The sequence below is a fragment of the Haliotis cracherodii genome, unplaced genomic scaffold (genome assembly GCF_022045235.1).
Source record: "Haliotis cracherodii isolate W230 unplaced genomic scaffold, xgHalCrac1.p SCAF_1, whole genome shotgun sequence".
Classification (NCBI taxonomy): Eukaryota; Metazoa; Mollusca; class Gastropoda; order Lepetellida; family Haliotidae; genus Haliotis; species Haliotis cracherodii.
In genome coordinates, this window is record NW_027266264.1 from 18,176,881 (window position 1) to 18,204,327 (window position 27,447).

At 42.9% G+C, this 27,447-nt stretch overlaps 1 protein-coding gene across 1 annotated transcript in view; it reads right to left on the reverse strand.

Annotated features, from left to right (window-relative positions):
• Positions 1-1,215: 1,215 nt before the first annotated feature.
• LOC139473883 (3'-5' RNA helicase YTHDC2-like) overlaps positions 1,216-27,447 on the reverse strand; it is a 41,233-nt gene continuing 15,001 nt past the window's right edge. The window contains exons 14-33 of the mRNA XM_071256674.1: positions 26,985-27,148; positions 25,585-25,672; positions 24,275-24,362; positions 23,882-23,962; positions 23,582-23,664; positions 22,951-23,056; positions 21,997-22,116; positions 20,781-20,946; positions 19,651-19,757; positions 19,217-19,311; positions 18,591-18,767; positions 17,602-17,864; positions 16,836-16,957; positions 15,750-15,845; positions 10,387-10,483; positions 9,093-9,215; positions 6,898-7,190; positions 6,476-6,627; positions 5,365-5,449; positions 1,216-3,148 (exon numbers count right to left, since the gene is read on the reverse strand). Coding sequence (XP_071112775.1) covers positions 2,453-3,148; positions 5,365-5,449; positions 6,476-6,627; positions 6,898-7,190; positions 9,093-9,215; positions 10,387-10,483; positions 15,750-15,845; positions 16,836-16,957; positions 17,602-17,864; positions 18,591-18,767; positions 19,217-19,311; positions 19,651-19,757; positions 20,781-20,946; positions 21,997-22,116; positions 22,951-23,056; positions 23,582-23,664; positions 23,882-23,962; positions 24,275-24,362; positions 25,585-25,672; positions 26,985-27,148 — 3,202 coding nt within the window. The 3' untranslated portion in view covers positions 1,216-2,452. The remainder of the gene's footprint in view (positions 3,149-5,364; positions 5,450-6,475; positions 6,628-6,897; positions 7,191-9,092; positions 9,216-10,386; positions 10,484-15,749; positions 15,846-16,835; positions 16,958-17,601; positions 17,865-18,590; positions 18,768-19,216; positions 19,312-19,650; positions 19,758-20,780; positions 20,947-21,996; positions 22,117-22,950; positions 23,057-23,581; positions 23,665-23,881; positions 23,963-24,274; positions 24,363-25,584; positions 25,673-26,984; positions 27,149-27,447) is intronic.

A 27,447-nucleotide genomic window follows, 5' to 3' on the forward strand; every position in this document is an offset into this window, starting at 1 on the left:
ATATACTCCCGAAATATTTATTCTTCAAAACATTAGAAGTTTATAATAACAAAATAACTTATCATCACAGCAACATGTAAATATCAACAACAACACAATGGCAGCAATTGAGACATGCTGAGCTGAAAGTGTCCAAAACACGTTGCAATATCACAGATAATGAAACACATTTGAAACAATGGTGAACATGATTTGAGGAATGTGATTACTAACTTGACATCACATAATGAGTTTCACATATAGTGAGAGAGTTGTGGTATTGTCACCTCCTAAGCGGCTGTAACCTTGGTGTATGAGGTCAGCAATATTCCAGTGATCTGTAAATAACCTAGTCTGAACCAGGAAAATGATTCTAGGAAATGTGCATAGTTCTAAAGATATCTTTGTAGGAAGTAGATTGTAACCAAAAACTATTTTGCCTCATTCATTATAAGACAGTGGTGTACACAGGCACAAACCTACCTCCACTAATTAGTAAATCAAACAGGTAAATCACAATAAATTCGGTGAACTAATACTTTAGGCCTTCAGCGTTAGAAATTGGCACTAGTCCTATAGTCCTTGTCAATCTGTCCGATAGTTAAGGAATCATAAGGACTAGTAGAAATTTGCCAATTTTAAGGGTTTTGCTATATGTTATCATCATAAGGACTAGTGGACTATAACTGTTAGTTTCTACCCCTGGGCCTTATATATTATTTTAGTTGCTAAATACAAGACAGACAAAAGAACCATGCAATGAAATATAAAATGAAATGACTTTTGACAAAGGTATACAATCATACTTCTGTGATGGTGTGACCTCAAGTTTGTTTTTCATTCATTAGTCAGAGTATTAATCTGGAAGTTGAAAATTATTCTAAAAAAGTTTTTCCGACCAACCAAAAGAATTGTAATCCAATTTTTGAAAAATAGAACAAATGCAAGGCCTAATTTTGTGGCCAAAAATAGTGTTTCTGTTACAAAACTATGTGTAAATTATTGTTGCTACACTGACATAACCTAGAAAGGTATGGGGTTTCAAGTCTAGTCAACCAACACATGGCAGGGGCGGTCGGGTAGCCTAGTGGTTAAAGCGTTTGCTCGTCACGCCGAAGACCCGGGTTCGATTCCCGACATGGGTACAATGTGTGAAGCCCATTTCTGGTGTCCTCCGCCGTGATATTGCCGGAATATTGCTAAAAGCGGCGTAAAACCGAACTCACTCACTCACCCAACACGTGGCACATGAATGATCATGTACCTACCTACCATGCTGGCAAGAACTTAACACAAAAATGATAGTACATGCATTTGTAGTTTTGGACACTTTCATGTACTACTTTGAACATGATGACAATGAATCAACAACAACGACCAGTATATACACGTGAGTCACATGACTGACAATGAGGATGAACAAGGTTCAAGGTCATTGGAACACAACATTCTCTGTGCACCCTGAATAACAGAGGATGGTCATCAGACTGCCATGATCAAGTTTCCAGTGAGTGTTTCCTGGACAATAAATAGATGCCTGGTACCGGCATTTAGCAGGCTGTATATTTGATTTGTCATCAATATTTGAACTTGCTCGTATGATTTCACATTATTCATAACCTAAATGATAAATCTGAAAGGAGGAAAGATATGCCTGCCTATATCTAAATAGTTTGATGCTGTGCAAAACAATTAACTGAAATAGTAAGCTTGTATGTATTATCAAACTATTCTCTGGAGAGACAAACATAATTTCAAACAGTCTCCTCATGGGTTAATATATATGCCGAGATGCCAGAGATTGACAATTAGAAATATAGCCTAGGAATAGTTGATGGGTACAATGAGTAATTAATTAGTAATTAATAAACAATTAAAGATTTCTGTTACAACGTAAACTGTAGAGCCTTTGTGTTCTAGAGTGTCTTTCACAAATGAATTGTATTCTAGAATGACAGAATAATTAACTCTATTAACATCAAAATGATAATATTTCATCAAACAAAATTACATTTTCATGTCATGAAAGCAGAAATTTCATATTTTCCACTAGCTTAAAAAGAGAGCTAACAATATTGCTATTGGGTGGATATATCACTGCTAAACAACATGCATACACAAACCAGCCAGCTTTGGTGACAGTCTTCCAGTAGTGACATGGCACAGGTATGTGTTTCTCTTACAGACGGACTATGCCCAAGTCTGTTGGCTGGCCTGGCAAGTTTGAGTCAATTCCTTCACCATGACTGTGTTTTCCTGCCAACTCCATTTTACAAGTTGTATCAATCAAAGGGTAATGAGCACCCTACTTACACAGTGACAGTGTCTCAAGTTGGCATAGGGCACTACATTACATCATCCACAACGGACTGACAATGGGCACTAGACGTCTAAGTCTACCCCCACAGGATGACAAATGTTTCTGTACATTATTTCTCTCTCAGTCGTACATGAATGGATATGAGTCTCTATGTCAGTGGTGATATGAGCCTGGCCCAGAGTTGTAACCATGGTGACCTTGAAAGTTTGCACGACCATGACCAGATGAATGGCTACCTCTCTGTAGAATCATGACGGGTGAAATGCCCCCTCTCGGTGAGGAGGGCAGATGCTGATGCTGATGCTGATGCATCATGGGGCCCATGTAGCCCATTTGGTTGTATCCATGCTGAAAGTGGTTTTGGTTGAACATCCCCATTCCATGATGTCCTCCTACATGTCCCATATTGCCGTGGGGAACGTAATGACCCCCGCCACCTCCTCCACCTCCACCATGACGATTCTGGTGATGGTGGTTGTGGCCATGACCTTGATAATGTCCTTGACCTCCCTGAGACCCTTGACCTTGGTAGTGACCTTTCTGACTAGTGGGAGTGTTTGAGCTATGCCCCGATCCCTGGCTGCTGGTGGATGAATTGGATCGGGTGAGGGATGAGGAGCTGGAGGACTTTGTGGCATTGTCTGCCGGACCAGACTCTGCCTGGCTGTCACTGTCACCATTGTCTTTCTGGTCAGGCGTATCACAGTCTTTGCTCAGGAGCTTTGGTGTAGTTGAGTTGTTGTGCTTCAGGATGACCTTGGTTCCTGAAGATGGGGACGAGCGCTTCTGGTAGTTGGGGTACTTGTCCCAGAGCTTCAGGAGGGCTTCTCCAACACTGGGCTCAATCTCCTGGTAGAACATATATCATACTCATTGTTTGAATTGAAACAAAAGAAACAGAGACGGGGGGGGGGGGGGTCAGAAAGTTGTTTGTTTATTTGTTGTTTAATGGAGCACTCAGCAATATTCCAGCTATATGACAGCAGTCTGGAAATAATCGAGTCTGGACAAGACAATCCAGTGATTGACATCATGAGCATTGATCCACGCAATTGGGATAAAATGACATGCATCAACCAAGTCAGCGAGTCTGACTACCTGATCCTGTTGTCACCTCTTAAGACAAGCATAGTCGCCTTTTACTGCAAGCATGGGTTGCTGAAGACATATTCTACCCCAGATCTTCACAGGGTGAGACAAGCATGGGTTGCTGAAGACTGTTCTACCCCAGATCTTCACGGTTCAGTGTGAGTGTTTGGCTTAATGCTGTTTGGGACAGTATTTCAGTCATCTCACATAGCAGGTAGGTGATGTTGAAGATGTCTACAACATTGGCACCACCAACAAGCACAGGTATATAGAAGACCCAAGAACCATAATGTCAGAATTCTTAGAATCAAACTCACTTCCTGCTTGGGTTTGATGTAGTATCAAGGCATAAAGAGTCTTGAAAGAAGCAGTTGCAAGGTCAAATTCATACTGAGCCATCATTACCTTAAGTCCTGATTGCATCCAAAAACAATATACATTGAAATACGACATTATGGATGCAAGTTGGATGCTTACTTTGTTGTGATAGTATTTCATCCAATGTGTATTTGTACATGGTAAGCAGGGTGTTGGTTGGTTGGTTTGTTGTTTAACGTCACACTCAGCAATATTCCAGCTATATGACAGCGGTCTGTAAATAATCGAGTCTGGTCCAGACAATCCAGTGATTGATATCATGAGCATCCATCCCACCCAATTGGGATCGATGACATGCATTAACCATGTCAGCGAGCCTGACCACCAGATCCCGTTTATCGCCTTTTACGACAAGCATAGTCACCTTTTACAGCAAGTATGGGTTGCTGAAGACCTATTCTACCCCGGAATCTTCACGGGTCGTAAGCAGGATGTCATTATTGTAGTCAGAATTTTCGATTCCTGAGATGCTGGTGATCAAGACACATTCATATCTTCACTGACCTTTAAGACAGCTGATAATAACTAAATAAGTACCGTATATCGCTGTGTATAAGGCGACCCCACGTATAAGACGACCCCCCTGTACACGCCTTAAAAATCAACCCAAAATCCTATACTCCGTGTATAAGGCGACCTGGAATGAAACACATCACAAGTCTGACTGATATACCGGTAGAAGATTTAACGCGCTCTTGCCGACTGTAGCGTATTTCGCACACGGACATCACAAATTAGTTAGTTAGTTACTTTGGAGATTGAATGTGCGCTTTCCGACTGATGCGTATTTCGCACACATCACAAGTGCGCACACAAACCTTATATATGCAATAAAAATATGTTTATCTTGCGTTGTTTTTTTTTCTACAATGATAGGTCGCGTGTGTAACTCCGGCACACGTCGCCATTTTGTGTTTACACGGTACGACACCAAATTGGTGCCCGTAAAATAAAATTCATTTATGAAGTAATAACATATAAGAGACAATGGTGAGTAATTTAATCGCCAATTAACTATGTTGTAACTAGCTAGGCTTATGTTTGCTTCACATTCAGCGTTTTTATTCCACAATCACTTGTACACACCGTCTCCAACACTTGTTAATACAACTGTAAAAACAGCGGGAATTGATTTCAGCTTCACCGGTTATCACATGTTAGGTCACGTGCAATATGCAAATGATTACCGGTACTTCCGGCTCTCTACTCACGGATGTTGATTGTTTTACCGTGTCAGCTGGTTTGACAATCTGCATCGAGGAGAGGGTCATTTCAACTTTATTTGCAGAAATTATTAAACTTTATTCAAGGAAAAGAGATACAAATCATGTTTATGTATGGAAATAGTTATTTGAACAGTTATTTAGGACGAAATGCGAAGTTTTATTGTCAAATGCTGGGCTGTCTATCGGACGCCGGTTGACATCGCCAGTGGAAAAAAATGTGAGATCTTCGACTCCGTGTATAAGACGACCCCCCTTCTTAGCCCCCTCATTTTAGGTACGAAAAACTCGCCTTATACACAGCGATATACGGTATAGGAAATCATTGTACAAGAAACTCCTGGTGTGGGAAATGCCAGTTCATGTAATCTGTACCTGGCCATCCCTGCTGACCTGGACCTTCTTGCTCTCGTTCCAGGGGTTGGTCAGGTGGTGTGTGCTCTGGAAGGGGATCATTGCCCTGCAACATACACAGTGCAGCTTAGGAGCAGAACACGTCAGATAGTCACACCAACTAGCAGGAAGCTAACCCTGGCTTACAGGAGGACAAAGAGCAAGGAATCTGTGATTGGAGGAGAACAAGGAAGGGGATCATTGCCCTGCAACATACACAGTGCAGCTTAGGAGCAGAACACGTCAGATAGTCACACCAACTAGCAGGAAGCTAACCCTGGCTTACAGGAGGACAAAGAGCAAGGAATCTGTGATTGGAGGAGAACAAGGAAGGGGATCTTTGCCTTGCAACATACACAGTACAGCTTAGGAACAGGACAGGTCAGACAGTCACACCAACTAGCAGGAAGCTAATGCTGGCTTACAGGAGGACATAGAGCAAGGAATCTGTGATAGGAGGAGAGCGAGGATGGGGATCTTTGCCTTGCAACATACACAGTGCAGCTTAGGAACAGGACAGGTCAGATAGTCAAACCAACTAGCAGGAAGCTAACCCTGGCTTACAGGAGGACATAGAGCAAGGAATCTGTGATAGGAGGACAGCAATACATATTGTTTATTGTCACATATGGGTCTTGAACACATTTCCAATAGATGAAGAGTCTGCTTGTGACAAACAACCAAATTTATCACTGCCAGAAAAGAATATTGTCCAATGTAAGGGTATACCTAAATACAATATGACAGGCTGAGACTAATCCTATAGACAGAACACACATTTTCAGGGAGTAAGGAAGATATAATTTTTAAGTCTGTGATGACCACCAGGAGTAAACAAAATTGTACAAAGGAGGTAAAAAATGTCCAAATGAAATGTCATTTCAACAGTGCATAAAGATATGGACGGGCAAAGTACATTCTACTTGCTGAAGTAACCAGAGGACCAGTACAAATTACAGCAGATTTTCAAATATACATCCATAAAACAACCATAATTGACTTGATTTAGTCTTATTTTTTTCATATCTTTCATGTACAAGTAAAAATAAGTACCTGCCAAATATCAATGGACAAAGAATAGTAAAAGGCTTACCTCTTGACCCATTCAATGGCAAAGTTACCACTAAGGCCAGGTGAAATAAAATCTTGTGATTTGTCCTTTCGGATTTCAGACAGCATCTTGGCATAACCCTGGAAGTGACCACTGCCTTGTATGGAGAAAATCAGGTAGACCGTCTTGCCATCCTACAATACGAAACATACTGACTTTATACAGAACAGATATCGCCACTGTACAGTGAACTAGCTTGAACAGTCTCCAGCATAGCCCTCACAACACATACTGACTTCATACAGAACAGACATCACCACTGTACTGTGAACTAGTCTGGAAGGTCTTTAACATAGCCCTTATACTCAGGGCTGTTCCAGCAAATACAGTACTTATATGTCAGCAACTATATGAGACAACTGGGTAGTCTGGCCATCATAAGTAGGAGAAAAGCCTCAACTGACCTGGAATGCCTTGTTGAGTTTCTTCTCATTGCTAACGGACGTGGCCCACAACCCCTTCTGCAGGGAGATGTCGAGGTTCTTCTGGTTGTTACACTTCATCACAAACAACCTGCAGGGGTGGGAGCTGTTCCCCCCAGGGTCCCGCTCCGCCCACTTGGAGGGGGAGGAGGGCTGGGGGGAAGGGCAGGGGGTGCTGCCAGCGCTGCCCTTCAGGCTGTTGGCGCTGCTGTTGCTGGCTGAGTTGCTGTGGACGGAGGATGTCTCCAGTCTGTCTTCACTGGTCTTGCTGCCTTCTGGAACAGAGAGGGAAACATACGTGGTTCTATGGGCTCTGTAGGTGTTCTATGCAAATGACTATTCTAACATGAATTTGGAAATTACTCGATTCTCATTGGTCAATCAGAGCTATCAAATCACGAACAAGAGTCATCAGATGACATATCCCCCCCGTACTGGTGCCCCTTAATAGCAAATGGCACGCATTGACAACCTGGTCTTTGTGTGTGCACAGTTTCAAAAATGAGTACCCATTAGTTTTAGAGAATCACTATCTTATCTGTCTGTCCGTATACAAGACTAGTTATTGAGCAATCATTACCATGGAGTTGGGATTCGGAACTTTCTATTTCTATCTCAGGTACACGACAATACGAGTCAAAGTCAAAATTGTTGCCATGGAAACAGGAATTTTAATACATCTATATTTTTTTAAATTCGTAAATAGCAAAAGGCACCACTTAAGCCCCTGATTAATACACGTGCTAAGTTTGAATGTAAAATGTTGAATAGTTTTTTTAGTTCTTCTCTGGAAACAACACCTACCTTTGCTTCAGCTAAGTCTACTTGTTTCAATGGAAACAGGAAAAAATCCAATTTTAAATTCCAAAATAGCAAAAGGCACCATTTCAGCCCTTGGTTAATACATGTACCAGGTTTGGATAATAAGTCTTTCACAATTTTCAAGTTGTGCTCCGGAAATGAAATCCACCCCTGACTTTTGAGACCAAAAGTCCAAATTCTTTAAATGGAAATCGAGAAAAATAAAACTGCCACAAAATCTGCAAACAGTAAAAGGCACCACTTCAGGATCTATTTTATATATCTGCCAAGTTTTGTTGAAAGATATTGAATGTTTATTCTAGCTGTGCTCCTGGAAGGAAATCCATCCCCTTATGAGACAAAGTACAAATTGTTTCCATGGAAATCAAGAAAAATAAAAATGCAAAAAATCCGTAAATAGCAAAAGGCACCCCTTCAGGATCTGTTTGATATACCTGCTAATTTTTGTTGAAAAATATTGAACCGTTTTTGAGCTCCGGAAACAAAATGATTATGGACGGACAGATAGATGGAAATTCTGATTGCTATATCAGCCCCTTTTAAAAAAAAAACGAGGATAAAAAAACCTCTGATCTAAACAGCCATTTTGCCAGCAACATCACAGCAGAAGCTAATATTAATAGAAAAGCATCATACTTCTTTCTCAGTCATGTAGGTTTGCATTTTTAATTACATTTAGAAACGATAGAAATAGACTTACTGTATTTCAAGTTTTAGGGACCACAGAGATATGGCGCTTTTATATAGGCAACATTGATGTTCTATTTTCTGTGTCACAACGAGCGTCATGACATCATTGCAGTGACATGCTTTGTGGAATGAAACATTGCAAGGCTTGCTTAGTTTACTTGGTGGGAGGGGTTATATCTACAGGTAACCTAGCTCTAACGAAAATACATGTTTATCTCCTAATTAGGTGAATAAAAAGAACAGCTTATCAACTGGACTTCAGGAAAGGACACACAAATAAATGAAGGATTTAACATTGCAAATAACCACATCTCTGACTTAAAACAAACCAGAATAAGTGAGTGAGTGAGTTGGGTTTAACGCCGCTTTTAACAGCATTCCAGTTATATCGCGGCGTGTCAGCTTAATGTGGGAGGAAAGCCCGAAGTGATGCAGGTCTCAGACGTTTACCACTTCGGTGAAACCCACAAGAACGGGTATGGTGCTGACAAACCTAGAAACATAATCGGGGCAAACCGGGATTCGAACCCACAATCATAGGTTTCTGGTGTGCCCAAGGGACGCAACTCTGCACAGCAAATCGCGGCACCTCAGACGACTGGGCCACCCATGCCCCCTAAACCAGAATAAGAAAATGTTTACTGATACACAGATAGACATCTTACTGAGGTTGATTTCCTTTCTCTTGGGTGGAGTAGCTGGGTATCTGCGGATGTTGTACTTGCCCTGATTGTCATCAGCCTCGATGTAGCCTCGACTGCTGCCTGTCATCATCATGGACTCCGCCGCTATGTAAACAACACAACAAAAGCAGGGATAGATAAACAACAGAAGGGATACATCCATGTTTATTGTAATGCCAAGCGTGTGCTGCAATACAATTGGTCAATAAATGTTCTGATTCCCTGGAAATCTGGACTGTTTCTTGATATGTATGAATGTTGGCATGTTGGCATGGTGACATGAATACTGTGTTCCTTCATATATTGAATTTGACTGATATTTATCTGAACAAATTCACTTCAGTTAATAATTCATTGTTTCTCTGTCTAGATCTAGCAGGTCTTGTTCTCCATGACATCCAACCATTCAAAACTGACATCATGTCTTCCCAGCTGTTTGAGTTCATATTGAAAGAGTGAGTGAGTGAGTATGGTTTCAAATCTCTTTTAGGAATATTCCAGCAATATCACAGCGGGGGAACACCAGAAATGGGCTTCACATATTTATATTGAAAGAGGGTGCTACTGAAAGATGTGGATATGAACAATAAAGTTGTGGTTATTAAGTCATAATGCTTATCTCTTTATTCAACAGGTGCCATACATCTGCTTAGATTTGACTTTGTTGCATGTGTTGTTTGATGGCGCAGTCTGCAATATTCCAGCTAGTTGTGATTAATGTACATCATGGCAAGGTTGTTAGTGCCATATGTAACCTACCAGAAAGGTATCAGAAAAACACCTTTGAACAACCCAAGGCCCTGTGTGATGACAAGTCAATATGAAAATTGTATATAGGGAGCAGTACAAAGAAGCGATTACCACAGCTATATCCCAGTGACCAGCAGTGTTGACCAGAGATTCATGTTATTAGCACTGTCCTATACTGCCCCGCATGTTGACACTGTGTCCACCAAGTCACCCACCCTGGCCACACGTTCCATAAAGTCGACTCTTTATGTCTTACATTAAAAAGTCAGCACAGGGTACTAGGGACCTATTTGAACCCAGAATCCCAGTGCCCATGCTATTTAGACTCTCTGTAAGACTTACACATAGGTCTGGGTCTTTGTCCAATACCAGCTGGACCTATTTGATCCCAGAATCCCAGTGCCCATGCTATTTAGACTCTTTGTAGGATTTTCACATAGGTCTGAGTCTTTGTCCAATACCAGCTGGACCTATTTGATCCCATAATCCCAGTGCCCATGCTATTTAGACTCTTTGTAGGACTTACACATAGGTCTGGGTCTTTGTCCAATACCAGCTGGTTGCTGCAGACCCTGAGATTGCTCCTCATTGGTGAGGACATTTATCACAGCTCGTACGACGGCCTGCAACACAGAATCTGGGGGTAACTGGAGTCACTTGGGACGTCATTGCCAGATTGATAGAGTGTCTAACTGTAGCAATACACCAAGAGTGAACAACATCAACATGGTTAACTATCTGTGTCACCTGTATTCATCAAAATATTTTGCATTTTGTCAACAAGAAAAAAGAATCATCACTATCACCTGCCATGCTGATTTTCTAAAAGCATGCACTACAAACATGATGCACAAAATCTAAAACATGTAGCAAGGGATGTAACTCTTGATAAAAATAATTTATGGCACCAATTTTCACATATGTGACCAACTCGTGTTATTCCGGGACAAACCGAATAGCGGCTTGTGCCCCTCTTGTTGCCATTTTTCCCCCACTGGATTCCGTCTAAGCACAAACAGGCATAGCTTAAGGATTTGTCAACTCTTACTTACTATACAGCATGATAGAACACATTTAACTGTATCTTTGATATATACTACTCAAAAGAAGTTAAGGATCACCTGATTCTTTCATATTACTAGACTTAATCTCTCATGCCATGGAGCAGATTACCTTTACCAATATGAATGAATCAGGTGATCCTTAACTTCTTTTGAGTAGTATATTTTTAGAATCAAGACAAAAACTTGTAGAATTTTCCTATTCGGAATATTCTGTAAGTAATACGTTACCACTGTTATAACTGAGGCTGTTGTCTCACACAACTGCTGCTATAGCGAAATCTACCACAGAGATCTCAATTACCTCATGCAGCACGTGCGTAGCCACCTAGCTGCCATGTGACATCCTTCACTCTTGTCTCTTGCGAGAGCAAGTGTTCGGGGGACGGACGGGCGGGCAGCAGCCCAGTGGTAACGTATTACTTATAGAATATTCCGAATAGGAAAATTCTACAAATTATATTAAGTAATACGTTACCACTGTTATATCGAGGCTGACTACCACAGTAGGCGGTGGGGAGCACCTACAACCCGAATCCTGACTGCTAGCGTTCCTTCCGACCAGCGGAAGTAAACACCAAGGCGGAAGCACTCGATGCGCATGCACCTAGCTAGGCGTTACCCTATAGGAATACCAAAGCACTGTCAAGCGCATACCGTAAGGCTCAATCGTCATTGCCAAAACGATTGGTGACTCCAAACGACCCCACTGGATAGGTATTTCATCACCGCAGCGGATGAGAACACTGTATCCGCGTGAGCTTAATCTTAGATCAGGTTAAACAGTCGAAAAGAGGGAAATTAATTTCATTCAGACAGTATATCCCAGAGCAAGCCTACTTAAAGTATGCATTAGGTGTGTGACCTAATTCCAGTATTTGTAAGCATGCATCACAAGGTTGGGATACACGAGAGACAATTAAATACATAATTGTCAAATTACAAATAAGGACAAAGCACACAAAAAGCCGCCCTCACCTGTGGTGTGAGTGCGCTGGTTTGCGGGACCCCAACTCCTGTACCCACGGCGTGGGAACATTGGAGTCGACCCAGATTGACCACCGTGCAAGGTCTGACGCCTGAGGAGTTCGGAATTGCGCTGGGCACACCCCTTAGGTGCTCGCTTGCGCCGCGATCCGCGGGCCAAGACGGTGCACACTCTCCACGACGGCATCAGCGACCTGTTTGAGGTAATGATTGGCAAAAACCGAGTCAGAACGCCAGTAATAACCTCGTAATATTCTGCGAACAGAGATATTCGAGTGTAGGGCCAATTGTGCCGCTAGCGCCCTGATCTCGTGCGGGTTTAACCCCGCTACCGGTAACCCCCGAGACCGGTACGCCAGATTGATGAACAGACGGTCACGCCCTTGTCTACGTTCATTCGAAGCCGTAAGATAATACTTAAGGGCCCTAACCGGACACAGCGCTCTGTCCTCAGTATCAGCAGGATGTAAGATTTCTTTGAGTGATCTTACAGTGAATTCTCTATCCGTTTGCCCGATTCTCTGATTTTTGGCGACGAAGCCCATGAGCAGGCCCAGGCGGACCGCTCCTTCGTCACCCCTATCGAATCGTACCTTGGCGACATCGAGTGCATGAATTTCGGATACACATGCCGCCGTTGCAAAGGAGAGGAGAAATGCTGTTTTCTAAGTCACATGCCGGAACGAAGCACTATGCAAGGGTTCATACGGAGCTTCCGTAAGTGATTGCAACACTAGGGAAAGATCCCAGGCCGGTTCTCGAAGGCAGCCCTTCTTAAGATCGTGCTGTTTGAAACCCTTGATAATACCCCGAGACTGGAGAGACTGGTACCCACAGCAACATCCCGTACCGTAGCAATGGACGAGACATAGTTGGCAATGGAACCCCCGGAGAGTTTCCGGGTCTCTCGCAAGTGAGACATGAAACGAGCAATATCCTGCACAGATACCTTATCTGGCGAATGAATGTGATGTTTACAACACCACTTCGTGAAAATAACCCAACGTGCATTATACAGCTTCTGGGTAGAATCACGATGCATACTAACGTATGCCCGAGATGCCCGGCGAGAAAAACCTTTACTCCTCAGACGCTCGACGACAACATCCACGCGTGCAGATTGAACTGCCCTGCGTTTGGATGAAGCTGACGTGTGTGAGGGTGGATCAAGAGATCCGGTCTCACAGGCAGTGGAAGTGGCGACTGCGTGACCTGGCATGATCAGTGCTTTCAGGTCCGCCAAGCTCAACATTCTGAACTTGGGCGGCTTGCGCGGGTAGAACTCGTTGAACGATTTCAAGTTGTGAATCATTCTGAGTTCGGCACTGTCCTTCTTGGGAACGAGAAATATCCTGGAGTAAAAACCCCGGTGTTATTTCTGGTAGAGGTAACTCCCGAACTGCCCTCTTCTCCACCAACCTGCCGATGGCATCGGCGAGGAAGGGAAGATCGGTTTCCGAATAGAAAACCTGCCGACAGGGCAACGGTGAGCGGCGGATTTCGCTTTGAGATCGAGCCGATAGCCGTACCGAATCGTGTTAACCACCCACGGGTCGTCGAACACTTGTTCCCAATTCTCCCAGTAAGTCTGGAGTCTGGCTCCCACTGGCGAAGGAGAGGGGGGCCTGACAGGCTACGGCAGGCGCAACTGTCCAGGGCCAAGTGACTCGGGTTCGCCTACGGGCCATCGGCACACGAACCCCTCCAATGAGAGTCACCTGGAGGGGCCCTTGCCGTCCTTAGACGACTTGGGCTTCCCCCAGTTCCCCCGTCTTCCCGCGAAAGGGCAGCTGATTGCCCATACCGGAGCCCTAAGGGCGAGGCTCCTTCCCAGAAGAAGAACCCGACCCCTTAGACCTACCGCCGCAGCAGCCCGGGGGCGGCGCTCCGGTTAGGAGCGGCACCCAGGCACCTATGCCAAGTTTGGAGTGCCGAGCGAGGGCGTCCAGCCGGTGCAAGGTAGCTTGCGTTACCGTAGCAGCCGGTGGGGCACGGACACCCAACCGCTCAACATGGGCCTCCGCGGTAAGACCAGCCTCGGGAAAGGCAACGTCATGTACCGGGAATAAACCCTTTCTCCACGACGTCGGAGGCAACGGGAGACCCCGACCGGAGGCCGCCGCGAAGGCGTTCTCCAAGGAAGGCTTGATACCTCGCAGCAAGGTTGATGCGGGGAAAGCCATGTCGGAAGACTCATCGTATACCTCGGAGGAACCCACAGAGCCGTGGATTCCCCACGGTACCGGCCGGAGCTGGCATGTCCTCAAAGAGGTCATAAACCATGGCCACGCGGTCCTTAACAGATAGCGGGAGCAACGGTTCGGGGGAAGGACCCGTGACCACGGGAGCCGCCGCCGTACCAGTGGACCCCGCGTCCGACCTTGCGGCCACCGAAGTGGCCGGGGACGGAACAGCCAGCGGCCTATCCTGAGAGAAGGCCGCCAGCTTGGAGTCCACAAGTTTTGCAAGCAATGCAGCAACGGAATCCCCGGACAGTCCACGGGCCGCCAAGGGAACCACCGCAGCCGTGGTGGTAGTACCCGCAAGGGGACCCCGACCGGACGAGCCGGCCACCACAGGGGTGGAAACGGACTGCACATACAGCCGGTAGCGCTCGTTTGCGGCACACCCCGCAGCTCCTTGTTGCGGGGTAGATGGGGTGGAGGACGGCGAAACATCCATGTCAGACATTTTGTTTGTACTATGAACAAAGAGCAAAACATGGTCACAACACACGCACCACAAATAGTCACAAACGAGTATTTTCACCAGAAAATAAACGAGCAATGCGAATATAGAACATACACATATAACATATAGAGGAATAAGTGATGTAAAAAAAACAAGATATACCAGAACAGGGGGACGTAAGACGCAACGTGCATACGAGACACCCCGCAAGTATATAGAAAAAAGGGCGAGAAAATAGTACCTTTTGGCGGGAAAAATATTTCCAAGCGTAGTTACAGCAAACGCCCCGTAAAAGCACAGTTTATTGGAGAGAATAAACAGTAATAAATATCACCGAACGGTCGGAGAAACAGGAACGCTTGAGCAGTTTATTGTACGTCTTGCTAGAGCAAGCGAAGAGACAAGAGTGAAGGGTGTCACATGGCAGCTAGGTGGCTACGCACGTGCTGCATGAGGTAATTGAGACCTCTGTGGTAGATTTCGCTATAGCAGCAGTTGTGGGAGACAACAGCCTCGGTATAACAGTGGTAACGTATTACCTAATGTAATTTATTCCTGAGGGATTCTTTGACCAAAGTACTTGAAGTCATACGCGCAGTCTGATTGGTTTGGCGTATTTTCCCACGATATAGATAGATATTGGTACGAGTTTTCTTGTAGGTTACAGAAAGGGGCGAGTAGTGATGATTGCAATTTTCGAATTCAGTCTTGACAATCATATCTTAGATAAGCATGCAAACTTTTATTCATGTAATTTCAGTAGTTTCTGAAAAACAAAACATTTCACGCAGTATGTGCTACCCATAGAGCATGGGCCATAACACTAAAAAACAATTTAAGACACCGATTTTTTAAGTCATTTGAGCTCATCATGATCATGAATTTCTTTTCTCTAACTTTAACAGTTTTTGAGAAAATTTGACCATATTGAGGAAACGGATGGAAGGATGGATGAATTGCATTCCGAACATCGTGGCAGGGAATAATTACAGGAAAGTCTATATAAAGACATAGAGGTTTCATTAGAAATCACAATTTATTTCAATGATGTATTGAAAATTTCCAATAAATGAGTCCTACTTCATAATTGATATTCTCTCAAAGATTTCAATTTCTTGTTACCCGAAGGTATATATTTTTATTAATTTACCTCATCCATTTGCGACCATGGTTTGGACGGAGCTTTCATCCTCCTCTGGAATAGACTGTGCCACTTCTGTCTCAGCTGCAGCACCAAGCTGGCCGACTGTGGAGCAAAGTTTGTCAGGACTTGTTATTAGACACTCCAGGTAGATAGAGTCCATGCTTATAAGTACCTGCCTTGTCAGCATAATGTCAAACTTTTAAATGATACATGCTTGTTCTTCACAGACTGGTCCTAAAACATTGCACTGAAATTATCTTTGACCTAATATGTTTAACAATGCGCTTAGCAATATTCCCGCAAAATGACGGTGCCCTGTAATTAACCGAGTTTGACCAAACAATCCAGTGATTGATATTATGAGCAACGATCTGAGCCATCTGGATATAACCACCCGATCCACTAAGTCGCCACTCAGAGAAAGTGAAGCAACAACTGTTCCAACGTTGGGGTGTAACGATTCATAGATATATATTGGTGTAGCCAAAATACTCAGGAGGGAAAAAGACATACATTTCTTGTATGATACAGCTTGATAGTGATCAACTGATCTGCCACAATACAACAATCCACAACAAACACAGCAGCAATACAATAGTACTGTATTCAACTAGATTCTATCTTCTAATATCTGCTAATGATATTGTCACTACAGAAAGCATCAGCAAGCATATCAATATCAACAACTATATAGCAGGGAGGCAGGTTCTCTGAGTGTATCCTGCACCATACCCTCGGTAGATGGACATACTGGCAGTACACCCCACACACTGGCAGTACATCTGATACCCGCAGCCAGGTGAGTGTATCCTGCTCCCCACACTCAGTCGATGGACACACTGGCAGTACACATGACCCCCCCAGCCAGGTGAACGTATCCTGCTCCCCACCCCACACTCAGTCGATGGACACACTGGCAGTACACCTGATCTCCCCAGCCAGGTGAACGTATCCTGCTCCCCACCCCACACTCAGTCGATGGACACACTGGCAGTACACCTGATCCCCCCAGCCAGGTGAACATATCCTGCTCCCTCACTCAGTCGATGGACAGTCTGGCAGTACACCAGCCCTCCAGACAGGTGTGCTCACCTCCTTGTCCAGCCGGAAACACAGCCAGTCGTCCAACTGCAAGGTGGACTTCTTCAGGTCCTCCTTGTCCTCCCCCTCACTGTCGCTGCTGTTGTCAGCGTACATGCCGTCACCCGCCTCACCTGGAGTGCAAATAGGATTCCAAAGGTAGGTATTTATTGCCATAATCTTGATGACCTTTGTTCAGGTGAGCTAAGACAAGATACGGACCTGATGAGTCCCTAATTTATCCATCATTTGACTCCTGAACTTCTAGAACCTAAACTGGATGACCAAGGGCACTGTATACAATGTTATTGTAACTAGGAAACTGCTGTATGACTAACCAGATGGCAGATAAGACATGTTTTGCTCCCTTGACAATAGTGAGGTAAGGTAAGGCTTAACGTCACATCCAAGATCATTGCACTTATATAGCGACGTGCTAATTCCCTACTCAGACACAGTATACTGACTCCGAGCCGACCAGTCCTTGTTTTAGCCCCTTAATGCCAAGCACCAGACAGGATAACAACAAGTACCATCTTTTAATGTCTTATGGTATGACGGATCGAACCCCGGACCTTCCGTTCTCCGGTCGGATGCTCCTTCAGGAGACCATGGAGGCAGTCTTGACAATAGTGAGAGAGTGAGCTGGATTAACTGCCACTGTACAGTATTCCAGTAGTATTCTGACAGTCCACTGTAATTTGAGAAGTGGTAATCTGTTCATAATGTGACCATGTACACAGAGTTCTGTAGAATGTAATTTATACTTTCCACCTACGGTCATGGATGCCCTCTGCCTCCCTTATGGCTTCCGGCGGCAGCTTGGATGGACCAGCAAAGATGGCCACAGCGACAGCTGACAGGACTGTGCAGCACTTGGCACTGGCCATCTTGTTGAAGCGGGTCATTTCCTCATAGATCAACCAATCCCCTTGGAGCATGCGGACAGACTTGGCATGGGTGGAGGCCACATTCACCCACTCAGTTGTGGGGGCAGGGCTTAGAACAGAGCTGCTGTGGAAACGCACCTTGGACTCTTTCCTACAACAGTAACATACTTGCTTGAACGCAATTCCCTAAACAAGAAAGTTAAATACAGTGTTAGAGAAAGTGTAGTGAGTGAGTAAGGTTTTAGCAATATTCCAGCAATATCACGGCTGGGGGACACCAAAAATGGGCTTCACACATACCCATGTTGGGAATCGAACCCAGGTCTTAGATGTGACGAGTCAACGCTTTAACCACTAGGCTACCCCACCGTCCCTAGAGTAAGTGAAAGAGGAGTTACTAATACATCTTAGTGGTCCCTGTGATATCTAGGCAAAGTCGTACTCCGAAGTTACCAATTGCCCTTTTGTGGGTGAACTGAGGTGTAATGTCGCGATAAATGCCTCTGTCATGATAAATGCCTCTGTCATGATAAATGCCTCTGTCGCGATAAATGCCTCTGTCATGATAAATGCCTCTGTCATGATAAACACCTCTGTCATGATAAATGCCTCGGTCATGATAAACACCTCTGTCATGATAAATGCCTCTGTCATGATAAATGCCTCTTACAACAAGCTTTGGTACTGGAGACATATGGATCTCCATACAGTGGTACGATGAAGCCTTTCAGTTTTAAAATAATAAACATTTCCTTGCTGCCCTCAACAAATTGTCAAAAACAAATGGAAGTCAAACATGAAATGTATCACCATCAAATATATGTATGTAGAAAGAGAGAACATTCCTATTGCCTCCTAATGTCCTATCCTTGCTTACTGAGTGACGACAACGTTCCTGTTCCGGTCCACACATGCGATGTTGGGGTACATGCCGGCACACAGGGCAGCCTTCACCACGGCCCAGTTCTCCGAGTTGGTGTTCAAGTCCCGGATGTCACCGCCACCCCGTGCTCGGACAAACCCCGAGGCTCTCAGCTGACCCAACAACTGAGTTCTGTAACATGAATATCAGGAATAAGAACACACATGATTCAGCAAGGTATAATTATAATTAAACTTTAATATCAACTCAGTTTGACTTAATATCACTCTGAACACTGATGCACATTGTCGTCATCTTACTCCTTAAAGTATTTTGGTGATAAGGTTTCATGCCAAGGTGACATCATTTGCTTGTCACAATTTGTCAAAACAGACAGAGATTTGTACACAAAATCATAGTCAAGGTGAACTAAAAATATTAACACATATGGGTGCACCCTTTTATCTAAACAATTCAGATAGGTACAGCTGTCATCTGACAATCCATAGTGTTGTGTAACACTGCTATCCCTAACAATGGTTGAGTAGTATAACAAGTGAGCAGTTTACCTCATGCCAGCCACAGCATTGTGTAACACTTCTATCCCTAACAATAATTCAGTAGCATAACAAGCGGTTTACCTCATGCCAACTATCATCTCCATGCTGGCCGAGGAGAGGAAGTTCCTGTCACAAAAGGATCTCTCCCAACCCTCTGTCCGAGCCTTCTGCCATGCCTGGAGACAGACAATATCTGCATGTTAGCTACATACACACCATACATAACATAAGTACCTACAATAAGTACATATACTTCAGCCTTACGAGTTCCAGAAAAATAAGAAATTGATTTGCACTGAGAATATAGAACCACATGCGACTCAGAGTATCACATGTCAAGAGTATTTTGGATCCCAGCATTAAAGATAAAATCTCGGCCAAAATACAGAATCTAAGTATCTAATGTCCAAGTCTTAGAGACAACTGCTCCAAAACAACAGGCTGTGACAGTATGACCTCAGTTACTGAACGTCCCCAGAGCCAAGTTTCTCACTAGACATCTCCAACTACAATACCTGGAAAGCTCGGAGGAGAGCCATGTGGTCACTGAATGTTCCTGAAGCGAACTTTCTCCGTGCCATAGCTGCAGACCTCTTCTGGTGAGGCTGCGAAGGGAGGGTGACTGCAACAAAGTGACACAGCATGAAATCTGTGTAGAGCATATGGAAGGTAGATCTTGATCATATACAGCTCCATATTTTGTTTTAAGGCTGTTGTCGGTGATTCCATAATTCGAATAGACAACCCTACCATATAATGGTCTCAACCCATGCTGCTTCACTCAGTATAAGATATACATACATATATAACTTACACCTGATTTTTTCATATGACAATAGGACCCGTAGGATCTGGGATAGAATAGGTCTTCAGCAACCCATGCTTGCCGTAAAAGGCGACTATGCTTGTCGTAAGAGGTGACTAATGGGATCGGTTGTCAGGCTTGCTGACTTGGTTGATGCATGTCATCATATCAGAATTATGTGGATCGATGCTCATGATGTCAATCACTTGATTGTCTGGTCCAGACTCAATTATTTACAGATCGCCATCATATAGCTGGAATATTGCTGAGTGCGGCATTAAACAACAAACAATCAAACAAACATATGACTATAGTTAATCTGTAATGACATGAAATCAGTATTTCAGGCCTATTACATTGTGTCTATCCTCCAGGGTGTGGTCTACAGTGTGATGTTTGAACATCTCAAATCAAACTTAATAGGACTGTAAATTGGCCCAAGTCTGCCTTTATAATAGCGGAGGAAAGCCAAAAAGATGGTCCAAAGGATTGACCCTGTCATTGACCTCTTATGCTGGTCATAAGACCCTAAATGGATTGGGTAGGCAGCTGATTGATGCATGTCATCGTAACCTGATGTCGGAGAGCCTTGCTCAATATATCAATCAACAGACAGTCTGGTCCAGACTCGATTATTTATAGGCGGCCATCATATAGCTGAGTGCGGTGTTAAACAACAAACAAACAAACCCAAAAGGTGGTGCTGAGAAACCACTGATCAAAATTGGAGAGAATCTGAGATTTGAAACCCTACTTGGACAACAACTGAAAATTGCATTGTCCTTGACAACTGGGACACTACTGCCCCCTGTTGAACTATTGGCTAAGCCGAGTACCCACATGGGTCCTTGTAAGCCAGAGCGCAGACAATGGTGAGGATAGGGTCGAGACACTTGAGCACCACCGAGTACAGAACCATCTTGCCCAGACGGGGCTCCACAGGGAGGTCAGTCAGATGGTGGCCTAGCTCCGTCAGATCCTCCCACGTGTCCAGTGCATCCATTTGCTGAAACAGTAGGTGAAGAAACTACAGTGATGTACAGGAACTAGGTAGGCCAAGAAGCTTTGTTTCTGATGGGATATTCATCAGTCAACAATCTGTTATTAAGTCAACAAAGTTTCAGAATGTAACAAAGTATTTCAGAAAGAAGAAGAATTTATGACTGAAGTAATGTGTAATGAAATGTCCCTTTTCACACATAGAAAAACTAATGCAATCTCAAGTCTAGCACGTCCACGGATAAAGAAAGGGACCTATGACAGCTAAGGTCCCTTTTTGGAGCCGCATCTTCCCGAGGCAAGGGAATTAACTGACTACAAAAGTCCAGTTTCCACCCTTGCCGAACTAGGCTGGAATTATGGAGTTATATTTTGGTTGAACTAACGAGTCTATGCATAGTCAAATCAAGAACGAAATCGACATGCAGGTCGTAAACATCATGGCAACTGCCGTGCAGATTGCCGACTGCGGGATTTGCAGAGCTTGTGTACCATCAACTGGGTGTCGACAGATATTTCCAATTATTTTCATGTTTTTACTCAAGGTGCCAAAAGTGATATGATGCACTTCGCGAGGTAAAATCCGTTTTATGGCAATAAATATCAGATTGTCTTGACTGGGTGCTAACAATTTGCTTGTAGCAAATGCAAGTAACATATGAGGTGAGGAATCTGATTGGTCAATAGGAAAGACATAGAAGGGACATAACTCATAGTAGCCACTGGTGGCGCTTTGATCGAGCCACGAAGTTCCAGCCTAGTTCAGCAAGGATCCTGGAAAGTGAACTTTTACAGCCAAATAACTCCCTTGCCTCATGAAGATGTATGATACCTTAACTATTGGGTTGTTTGGCAAGGACTACAGGACCAGTGCATGCCAACTTCTAACACTATGTTACAAAGTCCCAAACCCAATTCTAAAATGTGAACTTGATTTGATGTATTTGATGTATTTAATGTATTGATGTCACAATGCCATTAGCCTTAACATCATCTAGGCAACAGGGCCTGACAGTTAATGCATATACAATCCAGGGGCGGCTTGAGGCAGGCTCACCTTTAGGAGTTGGACTGCGTTCCTGGTGATGAGAAAAGATGGAGGTTCGGGACACTTGGCGAGGAAGTCAGCGATGCTCATGTTGACAGGGGCCAACAGCTTGGTGAAGAGGCACAATTCCTGGAAGTCAATCAACACATCAGCATGACAGACATACAGCAAGACAGGGTTATATATTGTTTGTTTGCTGTTTAACCCCACACTCAAAAATATTCCAGCTATATGATGGCAGTCTGTAAATAATCAAATCTGGACCAGACAATCCAGTGATTGACATCATGAGCATTGATCCACACACATTGAAATACAATGACATGCTTCAACCAAGTCAGCGAGTCTGACCACCCAATCCCGCGAGTCGCCTCTCATGACAAGCATAGTCGCCTTTTTACGGCAAGTATGGGTTGCTGAATGCCGGATGTTCACAGGGAAATGTAAACTTGTGACAATCACAACAGAGTGTGATCAATGAAGAAAATCACTTTTAGACATTCTCAGCATCCGCATAAAAATTGTGTTAATCAATAAAAGCCCAAACAAGAATTCACCTCTGTAAAGATCCAGTGGGATGTTCATATTGTATGGGCAACTTTACCAGTAATTGTCAAACATAATCTGTAAGTAGGTCAAAAGTTCCTTGTAGGATTGTACTTAATCAGTATGTTAATCACTCTCACACCCTGTCTCAAAACAATATTGATCATCCTGCTAGAATAAACTATAAAAACATTCATCAGTGAACTAAACTCACAGTGCAACTACTTCTAAAACAGAGACATTGAACTTCAAAAACAACCAATCAAATGCAAGATAATAATCAATGTGCATGATGTCAGAAAATGAAAATTGTATGAATTGTCTGAAAAATCTTGAAAATGGAATAATCATATTGCAGAGTCATCAGGTATCAAATTAGGGTTAGTTTTGAGTACAAGTGCCTTTAACAAAGACTACCTGGAGTGGATATCTGAGGATTTCTGGTTGCTGGTACTCTTGCATACTGCTGTAGCGAATACGGCTGAACATGTGATAGCAGACCCCCGGCCGACACCGACCAGCTCTGAAATAAAATGCACAAGAATGATGCATGTCTCATTCCAAATCTTTCAAAAAGGCTGTTTGAAGGAACTGTTTCAACAGAATGCTATTATCTCTTACTAGATATCATAATTCATGTCTTATCCAAAGATCTACATAATAGTGAGTGAGTGAGTGAGTATGGTTTTACGCCGCTTTTAGCAATATTCCAGCAATATCACGGCGGTCTACATAATAGTATGTATCTAGCATGTCTATGTCACATCAACCATGCGGAGGATTCAGGGGAAGAAAGGGTCCCTAGTTCCCCATGCTTGTCTTATAACAGCTGACTTGGAGGTCAGACTCTAGGACATGACTGATTTTTTGTCATCGGTGGCAGATGACATGGATACTTGTTCATGCTCCCTACTACTGTTTCGTAAGGTCCAGATTCTCATTCATTATGGATCATCAGGATGTTTCTGGAATACTGTTGACTGCGGCGATGAACAACATTCACTCACTCACTCAAGCTGACTGATAACAACAGGAGAACTTATCTTACCTCCCTTTCCTCTGCAAACCACTGGCCTTAGAGATCCAGTTGCTCTTCAGCATAGAGCATGAAGACAAAGCATCAAATGATTTCTGAAGATGAACAAAGCTAAGTATTATCACAACCATTATTGTATCATCACTGTGTGTTACATATCATCAACTTATTAACTCAGCTCTCAACACGCTAAAAGCAAAACATTTTGTTACAAAATAAAATGTACAAAACCCGACCACTTTTTTTTACCGTGGAATACAGCGGGGACTGATAGGGCATCAAACACGTGCCATCAATGACAAAATGGTTTACCTCTTTCACTTTTCCTGAATCGATGACAAAGACTACGTCATTAATTGTGACACTTGTCTCAGCAATGTTGGTGGAAAGTATCTGGGGATAGATTTTTCCATATTAATACGCTCATTGCACAATTGATATGAAACAATGTAAAGAGAAACAGATTGTCAAGCACAATAAAATTCAGACATTTTCAGACCAGTGTCAGGAAACTCCATCTATTTGATATGTCAGTTACGATGATGTTACTTTATACAGCAGAATGTTTATCACTAAGGTGTTCAACTGTCAGCACTCCACTTGTCTTAGGCCATGAGGAGATCCATGTCATGGATTTTGCAAGGTCAGATTTAACTGTGAAATAACTAATAGTTGTAGCTACGTACAGATTCAAGCACCACTCACAATTTTGCGTACTCCTTGCGGTGCCATCTTAAAGACCTTCCTCTGATCGTTGGACTGCATGGAGGAGTGGAGTGTATACAACACGTACCTGGTGATACAAGACAACAACTCAGTATCGGCAGCTGCCATATCTAGATATATATGTCATAGTTACAGGTGGCATGCCATATCTAGATATATATGTCACAGTTACAGGTGGCATGCCATATCTAGGTATATATGTCACAGTTACAGGTGGCATGCCATATCTAAATATATATGTCACAGTTACAGGTGGCATGCCATATCTAGATATATATGTCACAGTTACAGGTGGCATGCCATATCTAGATATATATGTCACAGTTACAGGTGGAATGCCATATCTAGATATATATGTCACAGTTACAGGTGGCATGCCATATCTAGATATATATGTCACAGTTACAGGTGGCATGCCATATCTAGACATATATGTCACAGTTACAGGTGGAATGCCATATCTAGGTATATATGTCACAGTTACAGGTGGAATGCCATATCTAGGTATATATTTCACAGTTACAGGTGGCATGCCATATCTAGATATATATGTCACAGTTACAGGTGGCATGCCATATCTAGGTATATATGTCACAGTTACAGGTGGCATTCCATATCTAGATATATATGTCACAGTTACAGGTGGCATGCCATATCTAGATATATATGTCACAGTTACAGGTGGCATGCCATATCTAGATATATATGTCACAGTTACAGGTGGCATGCCATATCTAGATATATATGTCACAGTTACAGGTGGCATGCCATATCTAGATATATATGTCACAGTTACAGGTGGCATGCCATATCTAGATATATATGTCACAGTTACAGGTGGCATGGCATATCTAGATATATATGTCACAGTTACAGGTGGCATGCCATATCTAGATATATATGTCACAGTTACAGGTGGAATGCCATATCTAGATATATATGTCACAGTTACAGGTGGAATGCCATATCTAGGTATATATGTCACAGTTACAGGTGGCATGCCATATCTAGATATATATGTCACAGTTACAGGTGGCATGCCATATCTAGGTATATATGTCACAGTTACAGGTGGCATGCCATATCTAGATATATATGTCACAGTTACAGGCAGCTCTTGTGTACAATAACAGACTTTGTGACAATACAACAACAGTTTTGTTATAGGAATTACATTAACCTTGAAATTACAAAGTGCAAAGTTTAAAACATATTACATATCATATACCATGATACCATATACACACATTATTTGATTTAATACTATTAGGCTGAACTTTGTAAGTTACCTAAAATTTTCGTATTTCTTGTCATCAGCAATGCCATCCCTGAGGCTGACAATATCATCATATCCAGGTAGGAAAACTAGTATAGCACCTAAAATGATAAAACACAGGTGTAACAAAATCAAGCATGAACAAAAATAATGATTGAACCTCAAACATACACACAATATTTCCAACAAAAGACCCACAGTACTATATAGTTTTAAGTTATTGGTCGTGGTATTGATTATTTCTCAGAAGAGTTTAAACTTACTGAATTTGATTTCTGTATTATTTTTATAAAAAAAAGCCTAATATAGTCCCTTTTGTTGCAACATGGTCGGGAACATCTAGAAAGGTTTCAGCTGAATCCATTACTTGGTTTGAGGGATGAAGTGCTGAGCATGCAACCCGGACAAACTACAGGCCACAGACAACTGAAAAGGTGCTGTCCCAGGAACTGAGCATCCTCCTCTGTGTCCTTTAGCCAGTAGAGTCATTAACAGATGAGTTGACACTCAAATCTCTAATCCCTATAATGTATTTCCAACATAGGTCAGACCAAATTATTTACTTGTTTTATAGAAACTGTGATCCAATTCTTTCCAAATTGTGAAAAATAAAACACAACTTGCATCATACAATTGTACCTGATGTATTTGTATTTCATGTAAGAGAGGCTAGACTAAATTCAATTCATCGCCATGATCAACATGAAAGCCTTACAGCCATTGTCTAATTCCCTACCAACAGACAATTAGATAACGTGTTTCTTGAGCCCACCACCAAAACACTCATAATGGCAGTAACCACTGTGGACTTAAGAAAGAAAATCAAGTTGTTTTCGCACATTTTTATACTTCTTTTAGCATCTTGTCAAGTCAGTGAAATGTAACAATTGTGAAAGGTTCTTCAACCTAATCAAGGAGCATAACTGTCATGACTCCGTGGGCAACCTGTCGATATGTTCTCTTGACAAATTAAACATTGTTAATCTTCAGATGGAAACAGTTTTTGCTTTGGAATAGACACAGACCTTAAAACTTAAACATGTGAGGGACATCAGTTCTATGCACAACCACATTTTTGAAATTCCAGATTGTTCCCCTTCTTTCATCTATTTCCCCTATTGCATCGAGAAATTTTAAAAAATATTTTGACCAATTAATTTGGTCTGGCCTTATTTCACATAGTTATTGAACACATGTACGCACTTTTAATTTATCATTCACTGAAAGTTTCACTTAAACGAATGATTTAGGATAAATTGCTACCTGAACAAAAGAGGAATAATCAGTTGATCGTGTTAATAATTCCAAGATAATAGATTTCCTCAAAAACACCCCCTTTTCCTCACTCTTTCTTGTAGAGCTACTCGTCTATCTGAACTGCGTTATTTCCAACACCACTACTGATGTGCTTGCCTTCCTTCTTTGATGACATGATTGTGTATATGAGTGCAGAGATGACGTCTGTGTCCACTTTCTCGTCGTCGAAGCTGTGGTGGTAGATGTTGAGGAGTTCACGGTCTTCAGCCGAGACAACTGCATCTTCCGTCCCATCCTCGCTGGCACACTCAACGGAAGCACTTCAACAAGATAAGGAGGGCAACTGACACACCATATTGGCATCAAACATGGTAGGAGGGCAACTGACACACTATATTGGCATCAAACATGATAGGAGGGCAACTGACACACCATATTGGCATCAAACATGGTAGGAGCAACTGACACACCATATTGGCATCAAACATGGTTGGAGGGCAACTGACACACCATATTGGCATCAAACATGGTAGGAGCAACTGACACACCATATTGGCATCAAACATGATAGGAGGGCAACTGACACACCATATTGGCATCAAACATGGTAGGAGGGCAA